This window comes from Macaca nemestrina, chromosome 4 (assembly GCF_043159975.1).
Source record: "Macaca nemestrina isolate mMacNem1 chromosome 4, mMacNem.hap1, whole genome shotgun sequence".
NCBI classification, from domain to species: Eukaryota; Metazoa; Chordata; class Mammalia; order Primates; family Cercopithecidae; genus Macaca; species Macaca nemestrina.
In genome coordinates this window covers 169,752,712-169,776,772 of record NC_092128.1, presented here as the reverse complement: position 1 = coordinate 169,776,772, position 24,061 = coordinate 169,752,712, and the positions used below count along the sequence as shown (strand labels likewise).

General features: G+C 42.6%; 1 protein-coding gene across 1 annotated transcript; it reads left to right on the top strand.

The window, feature by feature from the left end:
* The first annotated feature begins 13,537 nt into the window (after positions 1–13,537).
* LOC105472798 (ADAM metallopeptidase with thrombospondin type 1 motif 1) lies at positions 13,538–23,155 on the top strand. Its single transcript, XM_011726329.3, has 9 exons — positions 13,538–14,722; positions 16,261–16,607; positions 16,955–17,087; positions 17,787–17,954; positions 18,390–18,676; positions 18,891–19,077; positions 19,190–19,365; positions 20,329–20,504; positions 20,665–23,155. Exons 1-9 carry the CDS (start codon positions 13,993–13,995, stop codon positions 21,362–21,364), a joined length of 2,904 nt encoding a protein of 967 aa, XP_011724631.1. The 5' UTR covers positions 13,538–13,992; the 3' UTR covers positions 21,365–23,155.
* The last annotated feature ends 906 nt before the right edge of the window (positions 23,156–24,061 follow it).

Genomic DNA, 24,061 nt, shown 5'->3' with positions numbered 1-24,061 from the left:
TTTTAAAATTAGATTTTAGCATACTTTAGATTTAGATTTTAAAATTAGATTTAGCATAATTTTCTTTGTTATTTCCTGAAGTTACTAAGCTGTTTTTCAGTAATAAAGTCTTTTCATGTGTGAATATCTGTGCATGGTCATATTATATTGCTTTAAAACAGAAGAAAAATTAATAAGGACAATTTAAAATGTAGAAACTAAGCTACACAGAGTAAAATGTGCTAATGTAAATCAGTAGAATCTCAATTGAAAAATCTTTTCTAGAAAACATGAACTTTCCAAAAGAAGTGAAGTGTTCCATATTCTTAACTTTTTAGAGAAAGAACAGAAATGGAAATATTATTCACATACAAGATAGATCTATCAAGTCTCAAAATAATATAATGAAGAAAATCAGATCAATAACTCTCCCTTTGTAAAATGTCTCTGCTCCCTCCTCATGCCCTTGAAGGAAGTTAATGGTCCTAACCTCTCTATTCTGCCTGTTTTCCCTGTAGATCACTAGCTACACTAAAGAGCGAGTATTCTAACAATTCTTGATAAGACTGTGAAGTCTTTGGGTGCAAAGAATATACCATTAGTGCCCAGTACAGCACCTGACACAAAGTAGGAATTTAATAAACATTTAAAAATCTGTGTTAAGCACAGTACACAGAAAAATAAATAAATTAATTAATTTTAAAAAATGTAAAAAGAGAGGACTGAAGGAGGAGAGGAGGGAAGAAAAGAGGGAGAGAGGCCGGGCGCGGTGGCTCAAGCCTGTAATCCCAGCACTTTGGGAGGCCGAGATGGGCGGATCATGAGGTCAGGAGATCGAGACCAGCCTGGCTAACACGTGAAACAAAAAACTAGCCGGGCGTGGTGGCGGTCGCTTGTAGTCCCAGCTACTCGGAGGCTGAGGCAGGAGAATGGCGGGAACTCGGGAGGCAGAGCTTGCAGTGAGCTGAGATCCAGCCACTGCACTCCAGCCTAGGCAACAGAGCGAGACTCCGTTTCAAAAAAAAAAAAAAAGAAAAGAAAAGAGGGAGAGAAAATAAAATTGACGAAGTCACATAAAAATTACACAATCAGACAAACAGAGAGACAAATCATGAATCAACTTCCATTCACAATTGCTTCAAAGAGAATAAAATACCTAGGAATCCAACTGACAAGGGATGTAAAGGACCTCTTCAAGGAGAACTACAAACCACTGCTCAGTGAAATAAAAGAGGACACAAACAAAGGGAAGAACATACCATGCTCATGGATAGGAAGAATCAATATCGTAAAAATGGCCATACTGCCCAAGGTAATTTATAGATTCAATGCCACCTCCATCAAGCTACCAATGAGTTTCTTCACAGAATTGGAAAAAACTGCTTTAAAGTTCATATGGAACCAAAAAAGAGCCCGCATTGCCAAGACAATCCTAAGTCAAAAGAACAAAGCTGGAGGCATCACGCTACCTGACTTCAAACTATACTACAAGGCTACAGTAACCAAAACAGCATGGTACTGCTACCAAAACAGAGATATAGACCAATGGAACAGAACAGAGTCCTCAGAAATAATACCACACATCTACAGCCATCTGATCTTTGACAAACCTGAGAAAAACAAGAAACGGGGAAAGGATTCCCTATTTAATAAATGGTGCTGGGAAAATTGGCTAGCCATAAATAGAAAGCTGAAACTGGATCCTTTCCTTACTCCTTATACAAAAATTAATTCAAGATGGATTAGAGACTTAAATGTTAGACCTAATACCATAAAAACCCTAGAAGAAAACCTAGGTAATACCATTCAGGACATAGGCATGGGCAAGGACTTCATGTCTAAAACACCAAAAGCAATGGCAACAAAAGCCAAAATTGACAAATGGGATCTCATTAAACTAAAGAGCTTCTGCACAGCACAAGAAACTACCATCGGAGTGAACAGGCAACCTACAGAATGGGAGAAAATTTTTGCAATCTACTAATCTGACAAAGGGCTAATATCCAGAACCTACAAAGAACTCAAACAAATTTACAAGAAAAAAACAAACAACCCCATCAAAAAGTGGGCAAAGGATATGAACAGACATTTCTCAAAAGAAGACATTCATACAGCCAACAGACACATGAAAAAATGCTCATCATCACTGGCCATCAGAGAAATACAAATCAAAACCACAATGAGATACCATCTCACACCAGTTAGAATGGCGATCATTAAAAAGTTAGGAAACAACAGGTGCTGGAGAGGATGTGGAGAAATAGGAACACTTTTACACTGTTGGTGGGATTGTAAACTAGTTCAACCATTATGGAAAACAGTATGGCGATTCCTCAAGGATCTAGAACTAGAAGTACCATATGACCCAGCCATCCCATTACTGGGTATATACCCAAAGGATTATAAATCATGCTGCTATAAAGACACATGCACACGTATGTTTATTGCGGCACTATTCACAATAGCAAAGACTTGGAATCAACCCAAATGTCCATCAGTGACAGACTGGATTAAGAAAATGTGGCACATGTACACCATGGAATACTATGCAGCCATAAAAAAGGATGAGTTTGTGTCCTTTGTCTGTTGTTGTTTTTAACAGAATAGCCCCATACTTTAAGACTTTTGAGTCAGTAAGCAACCTTTTTGCTTTTTTGACTTAGAATAATTCTGAACTGTTGAGTTGTGCTCACAATGAGGATTCCTCTAAAAGTTACTTTTCTACTTGCTTCTGTGAGCAAAGCAGTTGCCGTACAGATTGAATGCATCTGCAGGTTACTGGCTTAAGGATTTTTTGATAGGAAAGCTACCGGGTTGTCAGTGGTCTCAGTGTTTTCAGGCTACACCCTTGTTTACACTGACAACAAGGTAGTATTGGAGTGTTATAGGGTCACGGAGAAGACCTTCAATTATCAATTATAAGTTTTAAATTTACCCTGGCTTTTAAAGGAATAGGGCACACTGTCACACTGTTTTGTTTTGTTTTGTTTTGTGTGGTTTTTTTTTGGGTGTGTGTGTGTTTTTTTACTATTTTTATCTTTCTCTTTCTTTTTTTCTTTGACTCCCTCTTTGTCTCTCTCTCTCTCTCTCTCCTCTTAACCATTACAAACTTGGGGCCCTGGCAAGGGTGGTGGGGAACGGGTCCCCCATAACTGCCCATGTCGAGAACTGTATGCCTAAATTGGGAGGAACACCAGGGGCAAGAATCCCTGGGTTTATAGCCTAGATGTCTAAGGAGGTGGCATAGACCTTCCTTAGATCCCTTTGGAGACACAACTTGCTACAGGAAATGAAAGTCTGAACCATTAGTACGTAGGAGGCAGGGATCAGAGGAAGTAGATTCAGAGGTAAGGAGAATTTTGGGGCTACACTTTCAAGAAAGTCGTGGTCGGGACCCAGGAGGTATGGGTCAGAAGGAAAGGTAGGGGTGCACACATGGGCGACTGTTGAGTAGAAACTTCTGGCTGCGCCATCATCTCAACCGGCTACAGCTGGGAGTTTGGAACGACAGATTTCTGCCTCTAGTCGGCCCTCAACTTTCCCAAGAAAATTGAAAGTGGAAGCTGGCTCCAGGCAGACCAACATCCCCAGCCCAGAAGGGTTAGGGGTTGTTAGAAGGCCCTTCCCCAGATAGTCTCACAACTGAGTCTTAAGTCTGGCGGCCATGCTAATCATTTTTAACTGGCTGACAGGTGCCCGGTATTTTCCTCCAATTTAAAGGAAGGATAGGACAGAATAGCAAGAGAAAGTGGTCCAGTATTACTCATTGCTTTGGAGGTTCCTTCATGGTTACCAAAATGTCCTTGCTCCCACAGCTCACAAGATGGTGGTGGGCCACTTCCAAGATGGTGGCAAGCCTCGCGTTCTCTGACCTGGGGTTCTTGGCCTCACGGATTCCAAGGAATGGAATCTCGGGCCATATAACACTAATAGAGTGTTATAGCTCTATTAGAAGCCGTGGGTCATGGAAGAGAACCGTGGAACCCAGTGACTAGTGTTCAGCTCGATTAGGACGAACCCAGGCACTTAGCCGTGCAGGAACAATGGCAAGCCTTTAGCCCCGATCGGGAGCAGCAATGGGCACCTCACTGGATCAGGAGCACAGCGGACACCCTGCCAGATCCAGAGGGATGGAAGTCAGCGGCGGGTCTGCGATGGCAGCAAACAGCAGTGGTGGCTGGTGAGCGAAAGCTCAGCTCGAGCCATAACAAACATGGACCAGAAGAGTGCACTTGCAAGATTTAATAGAGTGAAAACAGAGCTCCCATACCAAGGGAGGGGACCCAAAAGGGGTTGCTGTTGCCAGCTCAAAAGCCTGGGTTTATATCTCGATCATTGTCCCTCCCGCTGTGCTCTCAGGCGATAGATGATTGGCTATTTCTTTACCTTCTGTTTTTGCCTAATCAGCATTTTAGTGAGCTCTCTTTACTGTCCTACTGGTCAGGTGTAAGCTAAGTTGCAAGCCGCGTGTTGAAAGGTGGAAGCCGTCACCTTCCCAGCTAGGCTTAGGGATTCTTAGTTGGCCTAGGAAATCCAGCTAGTCCTGTCTCTCAGTATGAACACCATAGAGTGTATTTACACAAATCTAGATGGTAAAACCTACTCCACACTTCGGCTGTATGATATACCCTATTGCTTCTAGGCTGCAAACCTGTACAATGTGTTACTGTACCGAATGCTATATACAAATGTACACAATGGTGTCTGTATATCTAAACATAGAAAAGCTACAGTAAAAATGCAGTGCTATATTCTTATAAGACCACTGTCATGTATGCAGTCCAACACTTACTGAAACATTGTTTTGTGACACACGACTGTGTATGATTTTTAAAGTTACAGAATCTACAAAAAGTGTCACTAAATCCCCACTAAACCCTGTTGTATACCATCATATTTCTCAGTTTATTTATGAGCAAAATTACCTAAAACAGAATAGCCTTATTTAGAGTTTGAATTCATTGTTTCCAGACACTGGTGACAATAATGCCATTATCGACAGTGGGTTTCTGGAAATAGAAATAAGTGTGTCTTATATTCTAATACGAACAATGTTCTAATTGAGGCAAAGTTTAATTGAGGAATAATTTCCTCATCATTGTTGATGATATAATAAATCACTTAGGAAACAAAGATATACCATTAAAACAAAGGTACATCAATTTGTACATCTATCATCATTCAAAGTATAAAAATTATACTAAGAGTTATGGAATACTCAAGTTGGAGCTGTTCAATCCATTCCAGATTTAGAAACTGAGACCCAGAAAGTTGGTAACTGAGGCCATTGAACTAGACGGCTGCAACCTGGAACTGGCTACTTTGATTCTCAACCTAGTCCTCTTTCTTCTCTACACCACATCACCCTCACAATGTTTTAAATACAGGTGTATATACAGTACATTGTGTTAAAGGTTAAAAAAACAGATTACCTGACTCCATCAATTATTATCTGTGTGGGCTAGCCAAATTTCTGCCTCAGTAACCTCATCAATGCTATAGGGATATTAATAGTAATAAATCTACATGTGAGCATTAAGTAGCAGATGTACGTAAAGTAGGCATGGTATATAGTAGGCACTAAACAAATATCAGGCATTATTATTATTGTCACAGCAAAACAGTAGAAAAATATATATTCAATTATAAAGTCATTGGCAATTAGTTCCCTTCCGCTGCCAGCTGGTTCTCTTGAGTGGACTGGAGTTCCTAAGATAGGAGTGACATAAAGGGTAGAATCGGTCTGGCAGGAAACAGCAGGCAGCCACTGCCCTGGAAGCAGGGAAATGGGACCTGAAGTGTGAGATCTCCCCTACTACACACATAATGAGCATTCCTCAAACCGAATCTCTCTAGATCAGACAAACAAATCAAAAGATTCCTCGAATCATTGTTGGATCCTGGAAATCTCAGCCAGATACCTGACTAGAATCAATATCAAGTTGATATTAAACCTGAATGGACAACCACCACCAAGCTTCATAGTGAAGTTGGGCCTGGTTTTGGTTTGGCTATCACCCCTCCAGATTCCCAGAATTTTTACTATGGGGAGAGAGAGGTCTTCCAACATGATATATGTTATATTTACAACATATATTGCTTTCAATATTAGATACATACACTACTGCTTCCATTTTTTTAAATTTGGAAAATATTTACGAAATAAAATTCATATGATGTGATGGTTAATTTTATGTGTCAACTTAACCAGGCCAAGGGGTGCCTAGTTTAAACACTGTTTCTGGGTGTGTCTGCAAGCATGTCACCAGATGAGATTAACATTCGAATCAGTGAACTCCAGTAGAGTAGACTGCTCTCCCCAATGTGGGTGGGCATGATCCAATCCACTGAAGCTCTGAATAGAACAAAAGGGACAGAGGAAGGAGGAATTCCCCCTCCTTTGTCTTCCTGCCTGCTTGAGCCGGGACATCAGTCTTTTTCTGTCCTTGGACTGGGATTGATACCATCGACTCCCCTGGTTCTCAGACCTTTCAGACTTGAACTAAAATCAAACCACTGACTTTCTTGAGTCTTCAGCATGCTGACAGCAGGTCATGGGACTTCTCAGCCTTATAATCATGTGAGCCAATGCCTCATAATCTCATTAAATACATATGTTCTATCTCTCTGAAGAATCTTGACTAATACATATGGTCAATGTTTCTTACAAAAGTTCCCACAGAAATTTTGGACTTTAAGAGGCTAGGAATGAGGGGGAAATGGGGCAGAAGATGAGCAGGACAAGTATCCTTTTGAGGCACCTGCCTCTGCTGAGAACTTTACAGTCTCTAGGCTAAAAAAGGGTGTTCCCTTCTAGCAAGGGGGTGACATCTGCTTCTGCAGGGTCTGGGAGAATCTGGGGCTCATCCCTCCAAATGTCTCTGTTATGTCTCAGAATCCCAGTTTTTCTATTAGGACCCTAACTTTAATATAAAACAACTATAAGATTATACATTTTTAGATTTTCAGCATTGTCTGCACTCTGATTGCAGGAGATAAAAGTGACTTCTATGCCATGTCTTGAAATTAAGTTAGAAAACTATGTAATCTCTATATTTGCAAAATAACCTTCAAAACAGGCATTGGTAAGCTTTTTTGAAGGGGCCAGATAACAAATATTTTGGACTGGAGGACACTGCTCTCTTTTGCAATTATTCAACTCTGCTTTGCATTGTGAAAGCAACCATGAAAAATACATACACAAATGATCATGACTTTGTTCCAGTAAAACTTTATCTACAAAAACAGATGGTCAGCCTGAAGGTCATAGCTTGCCAGCCCCTGCTCTGAAGCAACTATCAAAACCCATCCAACGACATGTTCCTTTCAATTGTTATTTTCCTCATACTGTCTAAGTGCCACTGCTGCTGCATAAACCTGCTCCTCACCCCATACCACCAGCTCATCCCACACAGAGACTCTTTGTCATTGCACTGACACTGCATGCCGGGGGCTATCCCATTCCATTCACCACCAGCAAAGGGGTTCTACTGCCCTCTAATCAGTGAGCAGTCCCCTCTAGAAGATCTCCTGATGCTCGTTGTTTTCAACTCAGTTTAGCCTAGAAAGCACAACCTGAGAAAAGGGCTTGTGTGTATGCAGTCCCTGTAGAGGCGGGGAGGGTAAGTGAGTTTAGGAAACAGGAGGGGGTAACTAGGAAGGAAGAGACAGAGGAGGAAGCAAATACAACTGTGCATTATCCTTCCAGTCAGGATTGTTGTCATCTCCATTTGACACATGAGGAGGCTCAAGGATGATCAATGGCTTTCCTGAAGCCACAAAGTAAGGATGCAGCAGTCAGATTGCCAGAATTCAGATGTGGATTATGTGGCTCTCCACCATGAGCTCTCAGGGTATGAAGGGCAGGGAACAGGAAGATCCCCAAGCTCTATGCTTTAGACACTGTGCCACTTTAGAATGGTGTCCAACTCTAATCCTTTCAACTATCTTGTCCAATTATGTATTTAGAGAGATTGTCTAGGCCTTTCCAATCAACATTTCATGAATATACAAGCCTACCATCAACCAATTACGAGTGTGTCCAGTTCTCAGGGTGACCTGAGAGCCACATGGAACAAGAAAGCTTTCCAGCCAGTGTTTCCAGCGGCAAGCATCCTAACCCAGGCCTAGGAATCTGAAGATACAGTGTCCAAATATCAGTGCTTCTGAGCTACTAACTGTTGTAATTGCCCAAGTATATGGCCAATGAATGGCAATAATTCATAATTTAGTTTTTGGTTATTAATAAGATTTATTGTATCTTACACAAAAGAGCATTATAAAGTGATAAAGTTGGAGGACAGAGGCTGATATATAACCAAATATTGCTCTTTATGTTTAGCAAAAATCACTTTCAAAGGACAATTGATTTTCAGCCTCTGATTAAATCCCTGCTAGTGGAAGTGTAGGGAGGGGACCAGCTCCTATCTCAATCAGCTAATCAATAATTGTAAGCTGGGTGGGGGAAAAAAGCAGTAGTGAAATAGTTTAAAATATCTTATTCTGTGGTCTCAAGTGCCGCCTGCTGACTAAAACTGTCCACTTCCAATTCCAGCACTTAGTAAACTAGAGATAATATGTTAATATTAATTTGTTTTAAGTAATAAAATATTCCTAGAATATGATTTTAAATTAACATGACATTCGGAAGTCACTTATATTTGCAGTATTCAAGAATTATATGAAGTACGCGCTTGTTAAGAGTGATTTTAAATTTTATCTTTTGTCACCACCTGGTGGTAGAACATTTTCTCACTTTTTCCATTTTAAGCTTTATGTTGTTGCTAAGGAAAATTTCTAAACCAAGGAAACCAGTTAGCTAGTATTGATCATCAAGTATTGATGTATACTAAACATACTGTATGTACTTAATATCTATAGAATAAATGAATGAGTTTTAATCTGTTTTAATGGATTGCAAATTATTTAATATTTTCATTTGAATGGCAGGAGGTTCTCAAATGTAATGAATAAAAGTGGTCCACAGTATTATTTTGTCAGAGGCAGTTTTCTTTCTTTAAAGTCTAATTGGATTTTTGTTTATGGTAATACACATACATAATTTAAAAGTAGTTGGTTTAAAAAGCATTTTATTATGCCCTTAAGAATAAATTCATTTAACATTGTAATATTTTAAAAATATTTTCCATAATACCAAGACGTAGAATATTTAATTAGAATTTATTAAATATGATTAAGAAGATGTAAAACTTTTGCAAATTCTTAACTTGAACTGTTAAGAATAAAAAAGAAAAAAAAAAAACAAAAACCAAAACCGATTTGCGCATCATTTGTTGTAGACCATCGCCACCTTGTGTTTGGAGAAAGAAGTACTAAAGTCCGTGAATCTTTTAAGGTGGAAACTTTTTATTGCCGGAATTTTCCTATTTATAATTAAAAAAAACTTAACTGGAAACAACATCATTCCAAAGTCTGACAACATAATTACCTCCTACACAATTAGATAGGTTAAAATGTCAAAACAGTTGATTAAAAGTTATGAGTCAGAGCCATTTCTAAACCCCCAGTTTGTCTCTCGCTAGACATCTTGGGAAAACTGCTTAACCCTTTTGAGTCTCATTTCTGCATCAGTTACGCAGACGGAGTCGATTTGGCAGATTATACTCCTCTTAGTTCTCCAAGTGCATGATTTGGAGGGAATATCAATTTTGAATCTAAATGTAAGCTACAATAATTTTTCTGTCTCCAATATTTGCAATACTTCTGGGCACATAACCTGTTTAAACTAGAAGTTTTCTAACTAGTTTCTCATTTGTGATCAAATAAAATATCCATTTGTCCAATATTACTTTAGACCATATGTTCCCAAAAGGAAGACTAATACCAAACAGCTTCCCTACTTCTCATTAGTCAATCTTCTGGTACTAACATGGGAATAAAAAGTATTTCCTGGTTATAAAATAAGCACACTAGTTGTTTCTCTAGAGAATGTTTACATGAAAACAATTCTAATAGCTCTGTGTATTACCAGATTTCCTCATTTCATGGCTACTTGTTGAATACTTACTTTGGTATAGATTTCGTGAAAATTGTGAATAGAATATTGTGTCTATAACATATGAATCAGTGAAACAAATACGAACATATAAAGTGTAAATAGAAATTAACACCTTAATGCTTATCTCTCACTTTAAACTGCAAACAACTTGTTCTTTTTTTCAGACAGTCCCTCCATTCATAGAGGACAATAATGTGTTTAATAGGTCAAACAGTTAATTGTTCCAATAATTTTATGTCAAATGTTTTGAGTTTTGTTCTATTATCTCTAGAAATAAAAATTGGCTTACATATGTAAATTGGAACATGTTAAGATTAATGCTTGTATAAACTCATATGTATTCTATAAAAATAAGATCCAAAACATGAGGAGTAGGGATTAGGATAGCATTTTGGGTTATTTTAGGATAGCATTAGGATGTTATTTTGGGTGCCCATTCAAATCAAGGGGCAAAAATTGGATTAAGAAACTCACTATAAGAACCCAACATTACATGTCGCTTTTACTAGTGCTTTGTACAAATTTACTCCTGCGGTCTGTTTCTACATTCAAATGTTTTTCTAATTCACATTTTGCTTATAAATATACATATATGTTATATGTATATATTTGCATATTACCACAAATGCCTGATGAGTGCTGATCTTTAAAAAAAAGAAGAGAGAGAGAAAGTGAGTGGATTAAATGTTCTTCTGAGCATGGATGGAGTTTTTCCGCTTAGTAGTTGGCAACTCCAACATCCATGTCTCTGTTGAAGCGATTAAAAAAGAATCATTTCCCAGAACTACAGGTGCACAACAGATTGGAGTCATTATGCAAAAGAACAGAAATCTGGACAGAAACCCAGAGAATAAAAAAGCCATGTTCCCGGCCATCCTTTTGCCTTTAACTCTCCGTTTTTTCAACTCTATTTGTATCTGCAGCATGAAATATGAAAAAATTATAATGGATTTGTAGTAACCTATTCAAGATCAGAAATGCATGCTTTAAACAAAGCTCCAATAAGAATACCCTACAGGTAGAAACACACTAAAGATCAAACTTACATTAACATATTTTTAAAAGCTAAAGTTTATGTAGAGAAGTCGATAGACTGAAATACATAACATGTCTTTAAAGATACAGATTTTCTGCTGTTTTTGTCCCTTCTTACCCCAATTTAAGGGAATCACATCTACCTTCACTAATCTTCATTCAGCCCCTGGGCCACCTCTCCTTGAGATGGAGATTATGAATGTCCAAAATCTCTATCTCAAATCTCCATCTCAAAGCCACTCTGAGACTCTAACTTTTGTCACCATATATTATCTTCTGAGCCCTCTTCTAAGCAAGAGGTTTGAAAATGTACGGATGGCTTTGCCTTCATGCTTTTGTGATCCCGACGTCAATATCTTGAAAGTCTAACATGACTTTGCTCATATGTCCTCTCAAGTATCTTACCTTTCTTCTAGCTAGAAAGAACAAGTAAAATGAAAAGAAATCATAGAAAATAGACCGTCAAAAAATTACTGTAATAGAAGATAACAATGTTAAAAAAAAAAAAGTCTGAAAACCAAACTGGGAAGTAGGAATGATCAGATGTTTGGGAAAAGACGCTTGGGAAACAGAAACAGGAAGGAATAATCCTCGTAGTTCAAACTTGAAGAGGAGGAGGTAGGTTGAACAATGCTGGACAATGGAGAAAAGAATCACACACACATGTGTGCGGGTGTCAATGTTGAGTTTGAAGGAGAAATGAAACGGGGAAGAGAGCAAGGGCTGCAAAGGAGAGACTCAGTGAAAAGAGGTAGGCAGAAACACTATCAGAATGTTAATCGAGAGCTGTCAAAATATATCTAAGGCCTTGGTTGATCATTCAACATTCAACGATGAGGGTGATTTTAGGAAACCAAAATTACATTTACGAAACCACCCACTCCTAAATGTGTAGGGACTAGAGGTCGTTACTAAGCCCTTGCAGAAGTAAGCGGAGTTGCTTCTCTCTGCCATTCTTGCTCATTTGATTTTTCCTGGTGAGTGGAGAGCAATGTGTTTGTTTTCGTTTTTCAAGTAAGCAATCTCGCTAGGAAAAAAGAAATTGGAAAGCATCCGGAAAGGAAAGCTTGGAAGAGGGACGTGTGGGAGAACTAGAAGGGACTCTCCTGGCTGGGGCCGACTGAAGTTGGGAAGATCTGGGGAGGAGCGAGGAAAGGACCCAGATCAACTTGGAGCCAACCAAGAGAGCGGACGGGGGTGGGGCGGAAAGGCGGAGACCAGGTCGAGCACTAACACGGGGGCGCGCGAGTGTGAGGGTTGCGGGTCTGCCCGGGGCTAGGGCGGTCGCTCTCGCCATTGTCCCCGCGGCTTTCCGCTGTGAAACACGTCCTTCCTCTGGGTCCTTGAGCCCCTCCCACATTTTGGAGAGAAAAGCCACTCAGTTTTTTTTCCTAAAGACCTGTTGGTGGAAAGACTCAGCTCTCCTCGCTTTCGTAACGCGGATATAGCCTTTTCCCTTCCTGATAGGAAGAGGAAGGAGGGGTCCGGGAAGGAAGCCGATTTCCTTCTTTACCCCACTGCACGCTTGCTAGCCCCAGCGATCGCTGCTGGCCCCCTGGTAGGAAAGTGGGGTTCCTAGCCGTTTCTGCGACGCTGGCCTAGGGCTTGCAGCTGCTGTGGAGTGGAAGCACGCAGACTGGCGGGAGCCGATCATTTCTCGAATGAAGAAGAGAAAGCGCAACTCCCTCCTTAGGCTCTAGGGAATTGAGCCGCGTCCCAGATCACCCATTCCAGAAATGTGAAACCGGGTCCTCACAAAGTCGTCTCTGGGGAAGAGGTGGCGTGTGGGGTGGGGGTTGGTGGAGGGTGAAGGCAGAAGCAAACATATTTTAAAATCCAGACCCTAAGAAGTGTCACCTGGCCCCTCACCCAGGCATGCTTTCTGGGGGAAGCGCAGGGCCAACCAAGCTTTCCCGAGAAAAGTTGGGGCAAAGAGAGAGCAGGCTGCCGCTAAGGAGATCCTGGCAGGCTGCGAAGGTGGAGAAGTGGGGTGGGGTACTTTTCTAGAAAGTGTAGCCCTAGCTCATCTCCTAGATTGGGGAAGAGGGAACTGAGGGAGTAGGGAAGGAGACTCAGGGCAGCTCCAGGATAGGGAAATGTTGAAGAAGGGACTCCGTTCTCCACCCGAACCTTCCTGCCCGGGAACCGCAGCCCAGCGCGGTAACTGAGTTACCGCAACCGGGCGGTGGGGAGGAAGGGTGGTCCAGGAAACCCGCGAGGGAGAAGAGCGGTGGAAGGGAGAGTCTTCTCCCTGGAGCGGCCCCAGCAGTGCAAAGTGCTGGTCACAGTGCCCCTTCCGCCCCTAGATTGACGAGCAGTGGCGTGGAGCCAGCGCGGAGGCTGCCCCCTCCCCCTCCCCAGCCCGCAGCGCAGAGCGCGGTTTAGCACCAACGGAGCCGGGGGCGGCGTCTTTGGGATGGAAAAGGGCCAAAGGGGAGGAGTGGGGTGGGGGGGTGGGCGGTTTCACGGTCCACTATAAAAGGACCGCTCGGTTGCCCGGTTCTTGCACTCGCTGGAAAGCGGCTCCGACCCAGGGGCTATTGCAAAGCCAGGGTGCGCTACCGGACAGAGAGGGGAGAGCCCTGCGCAGAGTGAGCAACACCGCAGCCAAGGCGGAGGCCGAAGAGGGGCGCCAGGCACCAATCTCCTCGTTGCCTCAGCCCCGGAGGCGCCCCAGAGCGCTTCTTGTCCCCGCAGAGCCACTCTGCCTGCGCCTGCCTCTCAGTGTCTCCAACTTTGCGCTGGAAGAAAAACTTCCCGCGCGCCGGCAGAACTGCAGCGCCTCCTCTTAGTGACTCCGGGAGCTTCGGCTGTAGCCGGCTCTGCGCGCCCTTCCAACGAATAATAGAAATTGTTAATTTTAACAATCCAGAGCAGGCCAGCGAGGCTTTGCTCTCCCGACCCGAACTAAAGCTCCCTCGCTCCGTGCGCTGCTGCGAGCGGTGTCTCCTGGGGCTCCAATGCAGCGAGCTGTACCCGAGGGGTTCGGAAGGCGCAAGCTGGGCAGCGACATGGGGAACGCGGAGCGGGCTCCGGGGTCTTGGAGCTTTGGGCCCGTGCCCACGCTGCTGCTGCTTGCCGCGGCGCTACTGGCGGTGTCGGACGCACTCGGGCGCCCCTCCGAGGAGGACGAGGAGCTGGTGGTGCCGGAGCTGGAGCGCGCCCCAGGACACGGGACCACGCGCCTCCGCCTGCACGCCTTTGACCAGCAGCTGGATCTGGAGCTGCGGCCCGACAGCAGCTTTTTGGCGCCCGGCTTCACGCTCCAGAACGTGGGGCGCAAACCCGGGTCCGAGACGCCTCTTCCGGAACCCGACCTGGCGCACTGCTTCTACTCCGGCACCGTGAATGGCGATCCCAGCTCAGCTGCCGCCCTCAGCCTCTGCGAGGGCGTGCGCGGCGCCTTCTACCTGCGGGGCGAGGCATATTTCATCCAGCCGCTGCCCGCAGCCAGCGAGCGCCTCGCCACCGCCGCCCCAGGGGAGAAGCCGCCGGCACCACTACAGTTCCACCTCCTGCGGCGGAATCGGCAGGGCGACGGCGGCGGCACGTGCGGGGTCGTGGACGACGAGCCCCGGCCGACTGGGAAAGCGGAGACGGAAGACGAGAACGAAGGGAATGAGGGCGAGGACGAAGGGGCTCAGTGGTCGCCGCAGGACCCGGCACTGCAACGCGTAGGACAGCCCACAGGTAGAAGAATTGCTCTCGTTTGTCTGTCCATTCATCCTCCTCTCCTCACTTTCTCTATCCCACGCGACTTCAGGGTAGACTCCTGCTGGCAGGCAGGAGCATAAGTCCGCGGACAGAACGGAGGCCTGGAATGGAGGAATGTGGTTTGAGGTTTGGATTGGTAAACTCAGCTAGAAAACACACTTTCATTTGGCCGAATAATGAATAACCAAGAAAAAAACTGACAAACGATTTTCTGCAAACTAAAGCAAAGCATTTAGGCCGGGGAGGGAGAGTTTGTAACCTGGCTCCTTCCACCTTTAGTGAGTTGCAGCTTGTGCGAGTTCTTTCCACTCTGTGTATTTCTTTTTAACGATTTTGTGTGTGCCTTTTGTCCGGGTTGCAATGTTGCGCTGAGTTTTGTAACCGCTGCCTGTGCGTGCATCCTGCGCTCACGGGAGGGCGGATGTGGAGAGGGCAGAGGACCAATGGTGACCTAGGAAGGTACCCTGAGCGGCTACGCTAGGATCTCTGTTCTGCAGGCTCTGTCCGCTTTCCCCCTTATAAGGCTGACCCCGGCCGGCTGAAGGCGGTGGGGCCCCTTCGAAGAACCTGCTTGGGAGGTCTTTCTCGGGCTTGCCCCGCCTCCCAGTTTGCACTCCCTCTCGCGGCCATAATTCTGCTCTCAAGCACTGTTGAAAGTCACTGCCGGTCCTTCCTACTACGCCTTCTCTGTGGTGTGCAGTGCTTATTCTCCAGTTCTTTTCATCACTTTGGTGCCTTTTTCCTTCTTTAACTCTCTCACGTGTCATTTTTTAAACAATTCTCCCCTTTTCCCCTGCTCCTCTGCTCCTGGCAACAAAGTGGTCGCTGCCCAGTTCGGGACTTTCCCCAGGGGTTGGGTCTCAGTCCGGAGTGGAAGACTGTGTTCCAAATAATCAATCTTGCCTGGAAGTCAGAACTTATTTCCCTGGGGCAGTGGGAGTGGGGCCATAGGCGGCTGGGCAGAGTGGGTGGTCCTTGTGCCCGGCACTGGCAAGAGCGGAGCACCCCAGGGACCTCTGGAATGAGACAGCAGAGCTGTGCAGTCTGAGATTCCTTAAGGCCCGGCCCCTTGGCAGCAGCCCAGGCCCTACCCGAGGCCTTCCACGTGGAGCCCGATGATCTCATTCAGGATTTGAGCCCTCGCCTGTGAAAGAGTGACTCAGGGCCTCTGCCTGCCACCCTTGCTCCAAGATTTTACAATTGGGTAGGATGATGTGCGAAACTGCCTTGTTCAGACTGTAGGATTTCAAAGAGAACAGAAGAAATCCTGCTCACACACACGCAGAAAGAGCCTGACCATGCAGAGGAGCGCGTGGTCTTTTTATTTAAAGGAGAGGAGAGAACTTTAAAAATAACACTTTGAGTGAAGAGATGCAAATATTTTTGTTTTTGTTGTTCCCGGGTATATTTTTGCTTTGTTTGCTTTGACTGGTTAGGCTTTCCTAATATATGCTAGGAAGGTAACTATTCTGGAACAGCCTGACCGTAGCAAACTTTCTTTTTTTTCTTTACAGGAACTGGAAGCATAAGAAAGAAGCGATTTGTGTCCAGTCACCGCTATGTGGAAACCATGCTTGTGGCAGACCAGTCGATGGCAGAATTCCACGGCAGTGGTCTAAAGCATTACCTTCTCACGTTGTTTTCGGTGGCAGCCAGGTTGTACAAACACCCCAGCATTCGTAATTCAGTTAGCCTGGTGGTGGTGAAGATCTTGGTCATCCACGATGAACAGAAGGGGCCAGAAGTGACTTCCAATGCTGCCCTCACTCTGCGGAACTTCTGCAACTGGCAAAAGCAGCACAACCCACCCAGTGACCGGGATGCAGAGCACTATGACACAGCAATTCTTTTCACCAGACAGGTAAGAGGAAGAAAGTACCTGTTGTGAGACTGTCCTCTTAGGAGTCTACATTGTACCAAAAAGATATATACAAGGCATTTCACCAGTGTTTTTGCAGTTAACCTTTTTTTAATTGGCTAGCATGGTTTATCTTACTTATTTCTACTGTAATTTTAATATTTCAAGTTTCACAGTTCTATTTTAAAAGCATTAGGAAAAAAGCTTGATTAAAGTCACATGCAATCTTATGTCAACAATAATGAATGGAGATGATCCAAAGCATATGTGAAGGCACACCCTGCCAAAAAAATTAGATCCCAAGTTTCATGCTCCCTTTATTAATAAGGATTTACCTTTGCTTTTTGTAGGACTTGTGTGGGTCCCAGACATGTGATACTCTTGGGATGGCTGATGTTGGAACTGTGTGTGATCCGAGCAGAAGCTGCTCTGTCATAGAAGATGATGGTTTACAAGCTGCCTTCACCACAGCCCATGAATTAGGTAAGGCTGCTTCAGAGTAGGAGTTAAGCCCAATTCAGAAATGTAAACTGGTAAAACAATATAAGAAGGAGAGTCTGTAGTTTATATTGCTATTTTAGGTCCTAGTACATCTTAGAAACTATAGAAAATATTTTTTCACTATTTCAAACATGGTCATTTTTATTAAAGTAAAAAATAAGATAGTAGTAGCTCTGGACATTTGGAAATGTGTATGTTTGTTTACACCCTGTGAAAAGTAGACATGGTCTCCAAAATAGCCGGTCTCCTAAATGTATTTCTTCCTTTAGAAATATTATTTTGGGACAAATGAATGAATGAATCCCTGTTGGGAAAAAAGAACCTGCTGCATATCATCCATATTTTATTTTATTTATTATTTTTTTTTTGAGATGGAGTCTCACTCTGTCTCCCAGGCTGGAGTGGAGTGGCGTGATCTTGGCTCATTGCAATCTCTGCCTCCTGGGTTCAAGTGATTCTGCTACCTCAGCCTGCCCAGTAGCTGGGATTACAGGTGCACGCCACTACACCCAGCTGATTTTTGTATTTTTAGTAGAGACGGGGTTTCGCCATGTTGGCCATGCTGGTCTCGAACTCCTGACCTCAAGTGATCCGCCCGCCTCAGCTTCTGGAATTATAGGTGTGAGCCACCACACTGAGCCATGATCCATATTTTAATGTGGGTTTTGGATTGCTTCCTAGGCCACGTGTTTAACATGCCACATGATGATGCAAAGCAGTGTGCCAGTCTTAATGGTGTGAACCAGGATTCCCACATGATGGCGTCAATGCTTTCCAACTTGGACCATAGCCAGCCTTGGTCTCCTTGCAGTGCCTACATGATTACATCATTTCTGGATAATGGTCATGGTGAGATGTTCCAGCTACTCTCTCTAGATGGCATCCAACCTTTCATGCATAAAGTTTAGTTAAATGAACTCTTTCCTTTTTGTTCTTTTTATTTTCCCCACTTAAACATTACTTTTCCTCTGTCTGTCAAGATCCTAACTGTTGAGATCTTAATTCCAAATAAAAAATAGTGCTTCTGGTTGAGTAGCTCCCAAAGTCCATTCATTCACATTGTTAGCAGATCAATAACTTCCTGTCATTGTTAATATAGAAATACTCCATTGAGGATAAGATCTTAATAGTAATGTAAATCTCTTTAGCATTTCCCTCCCCCAGCTTTACAGTTTTCAAATCACTTTGCTATCTATTTTCTCATATGATATTTTCTGAAATGGGATCTACCTCTGCATGCCCTCACTAACTCTGTATTAATATTGTTTGGCGTTTGCTTTGCAGGGGAATGTTTGATGGACAAGCCGCAGAATCCCATACAGCTCCCAGGCGATCTCCCTGGCACCTCGTACGATGCCAACCGGCAGTGCCAGTTTACATTTGGGGAGGACTCCAAACACTGCCCTGATGCAGCTAGCACGTGCAGCACCTTATGGTGTACCGGCACCTCTGGCGGAGTGCTGGTGTGCCAAACCAAACACTTCCCATGGGCAGATGGCACCAGCTGCGGAGAAGGGAAATGGTGTATCAACGGCAAGTGTGTGAACAAAACCGACAGAAAGCATTTTGATGTGAGTTTTTCTACTGAAACACATTCAGAATTGAAAAGAACAAAGTGATGGTAAAAGATTTGATACCAAGTTAAACATCCCCATCTGTGTCCTCTAGCAGGAATGCGAGATAGCTTATTTTTAGAATTGATTCTTTGTCCCATGTGGTTTTCTTTGATACCCTAAAAGTTCTCTTTAGAGAATTCTAATGCTGATGATTTGTGTCTCCATTTAGACTCCTTTTCATGGAAGCTGGGGGATGTGGGGACCTTGGGGAGACTGTTCGAGAACATGCGGTGGAGGAGTCCAGTACACGATGAGGGAATGTGATAACCCAGTCCCAAAGAATGGAGGGAAGTACTGTGAAGGCAAACGAGTACGCTACAGATCCTGTAACATTGAGGACTGTCCAGACAATAATGGTGAGGAGCAACGGACTCTGATTTTAAGAAGTGGGATAAAAAAAAGGTGTACCCACAAACAGGTGGCTCAAGATTAGAAACTGATAATGTTATCATATTATTCTCTTTCCAGGAAAAACCTTTAGAGAGGAACAATGTGAGGCACACAACGAGTTTTCAAAAGCTTCCTTTGGGAGTGGACCTGCAGTGGAATGGATCCCCAAGTATGCTGGCGTCTCCCCAAAGGACAGGTGCAAGCTCATCTGCCAAGCCAAAGGCATTGGCTACTTCTTCGTTTTGCAGCCCAAGGTAGTTTTTACCTTATTTTTACCTAAAAACTTAGGTGTAGGCTTGCTACCTTTTCAAGTAATTTTTGATATACTTTCTTTGCTTTCCATATGAACGTATCTTCAATGTCACATTTGAACTCCTTTTCTTTTACATTAATTGGCAACTGCCTGCTTTGAGTTTAGTGTTGTTTTCAGTTCTGAATGAAGCTTCAATCTAACACTTCAGATGCTTGCAATTGCTCACTATTACTCTTTCATATACAAGGAGAAGCTTTTTGGACAATCAAGCACTCCTCCGTGTGGCTAGGCTTCACATACAGCTCATAGTTAGATACATTATATGTTCACACAGTAACCAGTAGTTTAAGTTTATGCATGGTCCAAAATACTTGTTACTGGGTAACTAGCAGTAGCAGGTGCAAACACAATAATTGAAATGGCAGTCTGAGTATTGATAATTTTTATGTTTGAAAACACATACTGAACTAGGAAAAGCATCATTTCTTTTGCTGCTTTGCTAAGAGAATATATCTGGCTCTGAGATAGAAAATAGAATTTAATGTGATTGAGACGATCATGTGTCATTAGCACCGTAGGCTATGAAAATACTCCCAAGTTGCAGATTCAGTATTCAGCAAGTGATTTATAAAGCACTTACTCTTGCCAGATATTAATTATTCTAAGCTCTGAAGATACAGCAGTAATCAAAGTGACAAAGAGCTCTACTTTCATTGACCTTACTTGGAGGAGAGCTAGGTCAATAGATAAATAATTTTTAAAAATCTCTAATTTCTTCAGATGTCTATATGCAGTACTGAAAAACACGCCAAAGTGAAGGGTAAATGCATGAAATGCATAATATGTAGACGCACTGTTTTTCATTAGCATGGTCAGGAAAGTAGAGAGAATATGTTTAAACTTGTCATTGCAGCATCTCCTTCCTTTGCTTGTATGTAACACTAGACATGTGTCCTTTTTTCAGGTTGTAGATGGTACTCCATGCAGCCCAGATTCCACCTCTGTCTGTGTGCAAGGACAGTGTGTAAAAGCTGGTTGTGATCGCATCATAGACTCCAAAAAGAAGTTTGATAAATGTGGTGTTTGCGGGGGAAATGGATCTACTTGTAAGAAAATATCAGGATCAGTTACTAGTGCAAAGTAAGTTTTAAAACACCTATTCGCAGACCTTATAATTTAAATGGGCCTTTCAACAGGTCTGGGGAAAAAACATATCTCATAAAAGATTAATGTGTTTTTAAGCTAAATAATCTAATTAGCCAATGATTCAGAGATTTATGCCTGTTTTTGTCACCTGCAGACCTGGATATCATGATATCATCACAATTCCAACTGGAGCCACCAACATCGAAGTGAAACAGCGGAACCAGAGGGGAGCCAGGAACAATGGCAGCTTTCTCGCCATCAAAGCTGTCGATGGCACTTATATTCTTAACGGTGACTACACTCTGTCCACCTTAGAGCAAGACATTATGTACAAAGGTGTTGTGTTGAGGTACAGCGGCTCCTCTGCAGCACTGGAGAGAATTCGCAGCTTTAGCCCTCTCAAAGAGCCCTTGACCATCCAGGTGCTTACTGTGGGCAATGCCCTTCGACCGAAAATTAAATACACCTACTTCGTAAAGAAGAAGAAGGAATCTTTCAATGCTATCCCCACCTTTTCAGCATGGGTCATAGAAGAGTGGGGCGAATGTTCTAAGTCATGTGAATTGGGTTGGCAGAGAAGACTAGTAGAATGCCGAGACATTAATGGACAGCCTGCTTCCGAGTGTGCAAAGGAAGTGAAGCCAGCCAGCACCAGACCTTGTGCAGACCATCCCTGTCCCCAGTGGCAGCTGGGGGAGTGGTCCTCATGTTCTAAGACCTGTGGGAAGGGTTACAAAAAAAGAAGCTTGAAATGTCTGTCCCATGATGGGGGGGTGTTATCTCATGAGAGCTGTGATCCTTTAAAGAAACCTAAACATTTCATAGACTTTTGCACCATGGCGGAATGCAGTTAAGTAGTGTTAGCTTTGAGGGCAAGGCAAAGTGAGGAAGGGCTGGTGCACGGAAAGCAAGAAGGCTGGAGGGATCCGGCGTATCTTGCCGGTAACCAGTGAGGTGTATTAGTAAGGTGGGATTATGGGGGTAGATAGAAAAGGAGTTGAATCATCAGAGTAAACTGCCAGTTGCAAATTTGATAGGATAGTTAGTGAGGATTATTAACCTCTGAGCAGTGATATAGCATAATAAAGCCCCGGGCATTATTATTATTTCTTTTGTTACATCTATTACAAGTTTGAAAAAAACGAAGCAATTGTCAAAAAAAAAGTTACAACTATTACAACCCCTGTTTCCTGGTACTTATCAAATACTTTGTATCACGGGGGTTGGGAAATGAAAAGTAGGAGAAAGGTGAGATTTTACTAAGACCTGTTTTACTTTACCTCACTAACAAGGGGGGAGAAAGGAGTACAAATAGGACCTTTGACCAGCACTGTTTATGGCTGCTATGGTTTCAGAGAATGTTTATGCATTATTTCTACCAAGAATTAAAACTTCAGATTGTTCAACATGAGAGAAAAGCTCAGCAACGTGAAATGGCTCAAACGGCTTCCTCTTTACTTTTTTGACCATCTCAGTCTTTATTTGTGTAATTCATTTTGAGGAAAAAACAACTCCATGTATTTATTAAAGTCTACAATGGAAAAAAAAGCAGTGAAGCATTAGGTGCTGGTAAAAACTAGAGGAGACACAGTGAGATTAGTACCTCCAACTTCCTTTCTTTCCTACCATGTAACCCTGCTTTGGGAATATGGATGTAAAGAAGTAACTTGTGTCTCATGAAAATCAGTAAAATCACACAAGAAGGATGAAATCCCGGAACAAAAATGAGGTGTGTAGAACAGGGTCCCACAGGTTTGGGGACATTGAGATCACTTGTGGTGGGGAGGCTGCTGAGGGGTAGCAGGTCCATCTCCAGCAGCTGGTCCAACAGTCATATCCTGATGAATGTCTGGTCAGCTCTTCTGTGAGAATACGATTTTTTCCATATGTATATAGTAAAATATGTTACTATAAATTACATGTACTTTATAAGTATTGGTTTGGGTGTTCCTTCCAAGAAGGACTATAGTTAGTAATAAATGCCTATAATAACATATTTATTTTTATACATTTATTTCTAATGAAAAAACTTTTAAATTATATCGCTTTTGTGAAAGTGCATATAAAATAGAGTATTTATACAATATATGTTACTAGAAATAAAAGAACACTTTTGGAATGTGTGTGTCTGTTTTTTGAAGTGGGAGTTAATTCCTGGGAAGGAAACTTGAGACACAAACATTGAATCAGAAGACCAAATTATTTTCTTAAATTATTTGGCAATAAGATTTTGTTCTAGAGGAAGGTGAAGCAAGATGGCCAAATAGAAGATTTTGTTCTAGTGAAATATATTTTTTGTATCCTTGGTATACATGATTGCTAAAAAGAAATTTATGATGTCATTTGTTACTACTGTATCTAATAATATACACCAGTGGTTGGCAAACTTCTTTTGTAAAAAGCCAAAAGGTAAATATTCGCAACTTTGTCAATCCTGTCACCTATCCTGTCAATACCATCTATGTCACAACTGCTCAACTGTGCTGTTGTAGCACAAAAGTAGCCATAAAGAATGAGTAAGTGAACAGACATGGCTGTGTTCTAATAAAACTATTTGCAAAAACAAATAGTGGGTCAGATTTGTTCTGTAGGTTCAGTTTGCCAACCCTGGTATGTACCATAAATTAAATGGAAAGAGCTTTCACTTCTGGATGCTTTTTGAATTTGTATCTCTTCCTCAATTATATCCCATAAGTAAAAACATGTGAAAGTATTTAGCTATTGACTAGAAAACAATGACTCATAAATTACATTTAAGTTAGACATACATGGTGAGTTAAATCCTCTAAATGTCTCACTTGCTCATCAGGAATACCTAAGGGGTTTTGGAGAAACCTTGGAAAGCCCAGGCCTTTCTGGGTAGTCGTTTTGTAAATCACTGTCTTTTAAATACTGAGTGGTACATCAATAACTTTAAAAGTTCAGATTCCTTCCAAAGTAACTACACTTCTCCCAGGAAATAGTATTTACTAGAAGACAGATTATGTGGTTAACCACAGACATTGTGAACTCTACATTTTTCTCCTTTTCCTTGAAAGGAGGAGTTTGTGCCCTCTCCTGTTGCAGTTTAATAAAGACATACCTAAGACTGGGAAGAAAAAGAGATTTAATGGACTCACAGTTCCGCATGGTTAGGGAGGCCTCACAATCATGGCAGAAGGCAAGATGGAGCAAGTCATGTCTTACATGGATGGCGGCTGGCAAAGAGAGAGAGCTTGTGCAGGGGAACTCCTCTTTATAAAGCCATCAGATCTCATGAGACTTATTCACTTGTCACAAGAACAGCGCACAGAAAAGACCCACCCCCATCATTCAGTTACCTCCCACAGGATCCCACAACACGCAGGAATTATGGGAACTACAAGATAAGATTTGGTGGGGACACAGCCAAACCATACCAGTATTACAATATAGCATGCTAGTTTTTACGTATAGATGATAATTTCTAACTTACTCTCAGTTATTCAAAGTGTTCTTCCCCTGAGCAATTGAACATATCATTCTCAGCAGTCAGGTGTACAGGTGCAGAGAATCAAATTGATTTCTGGTTA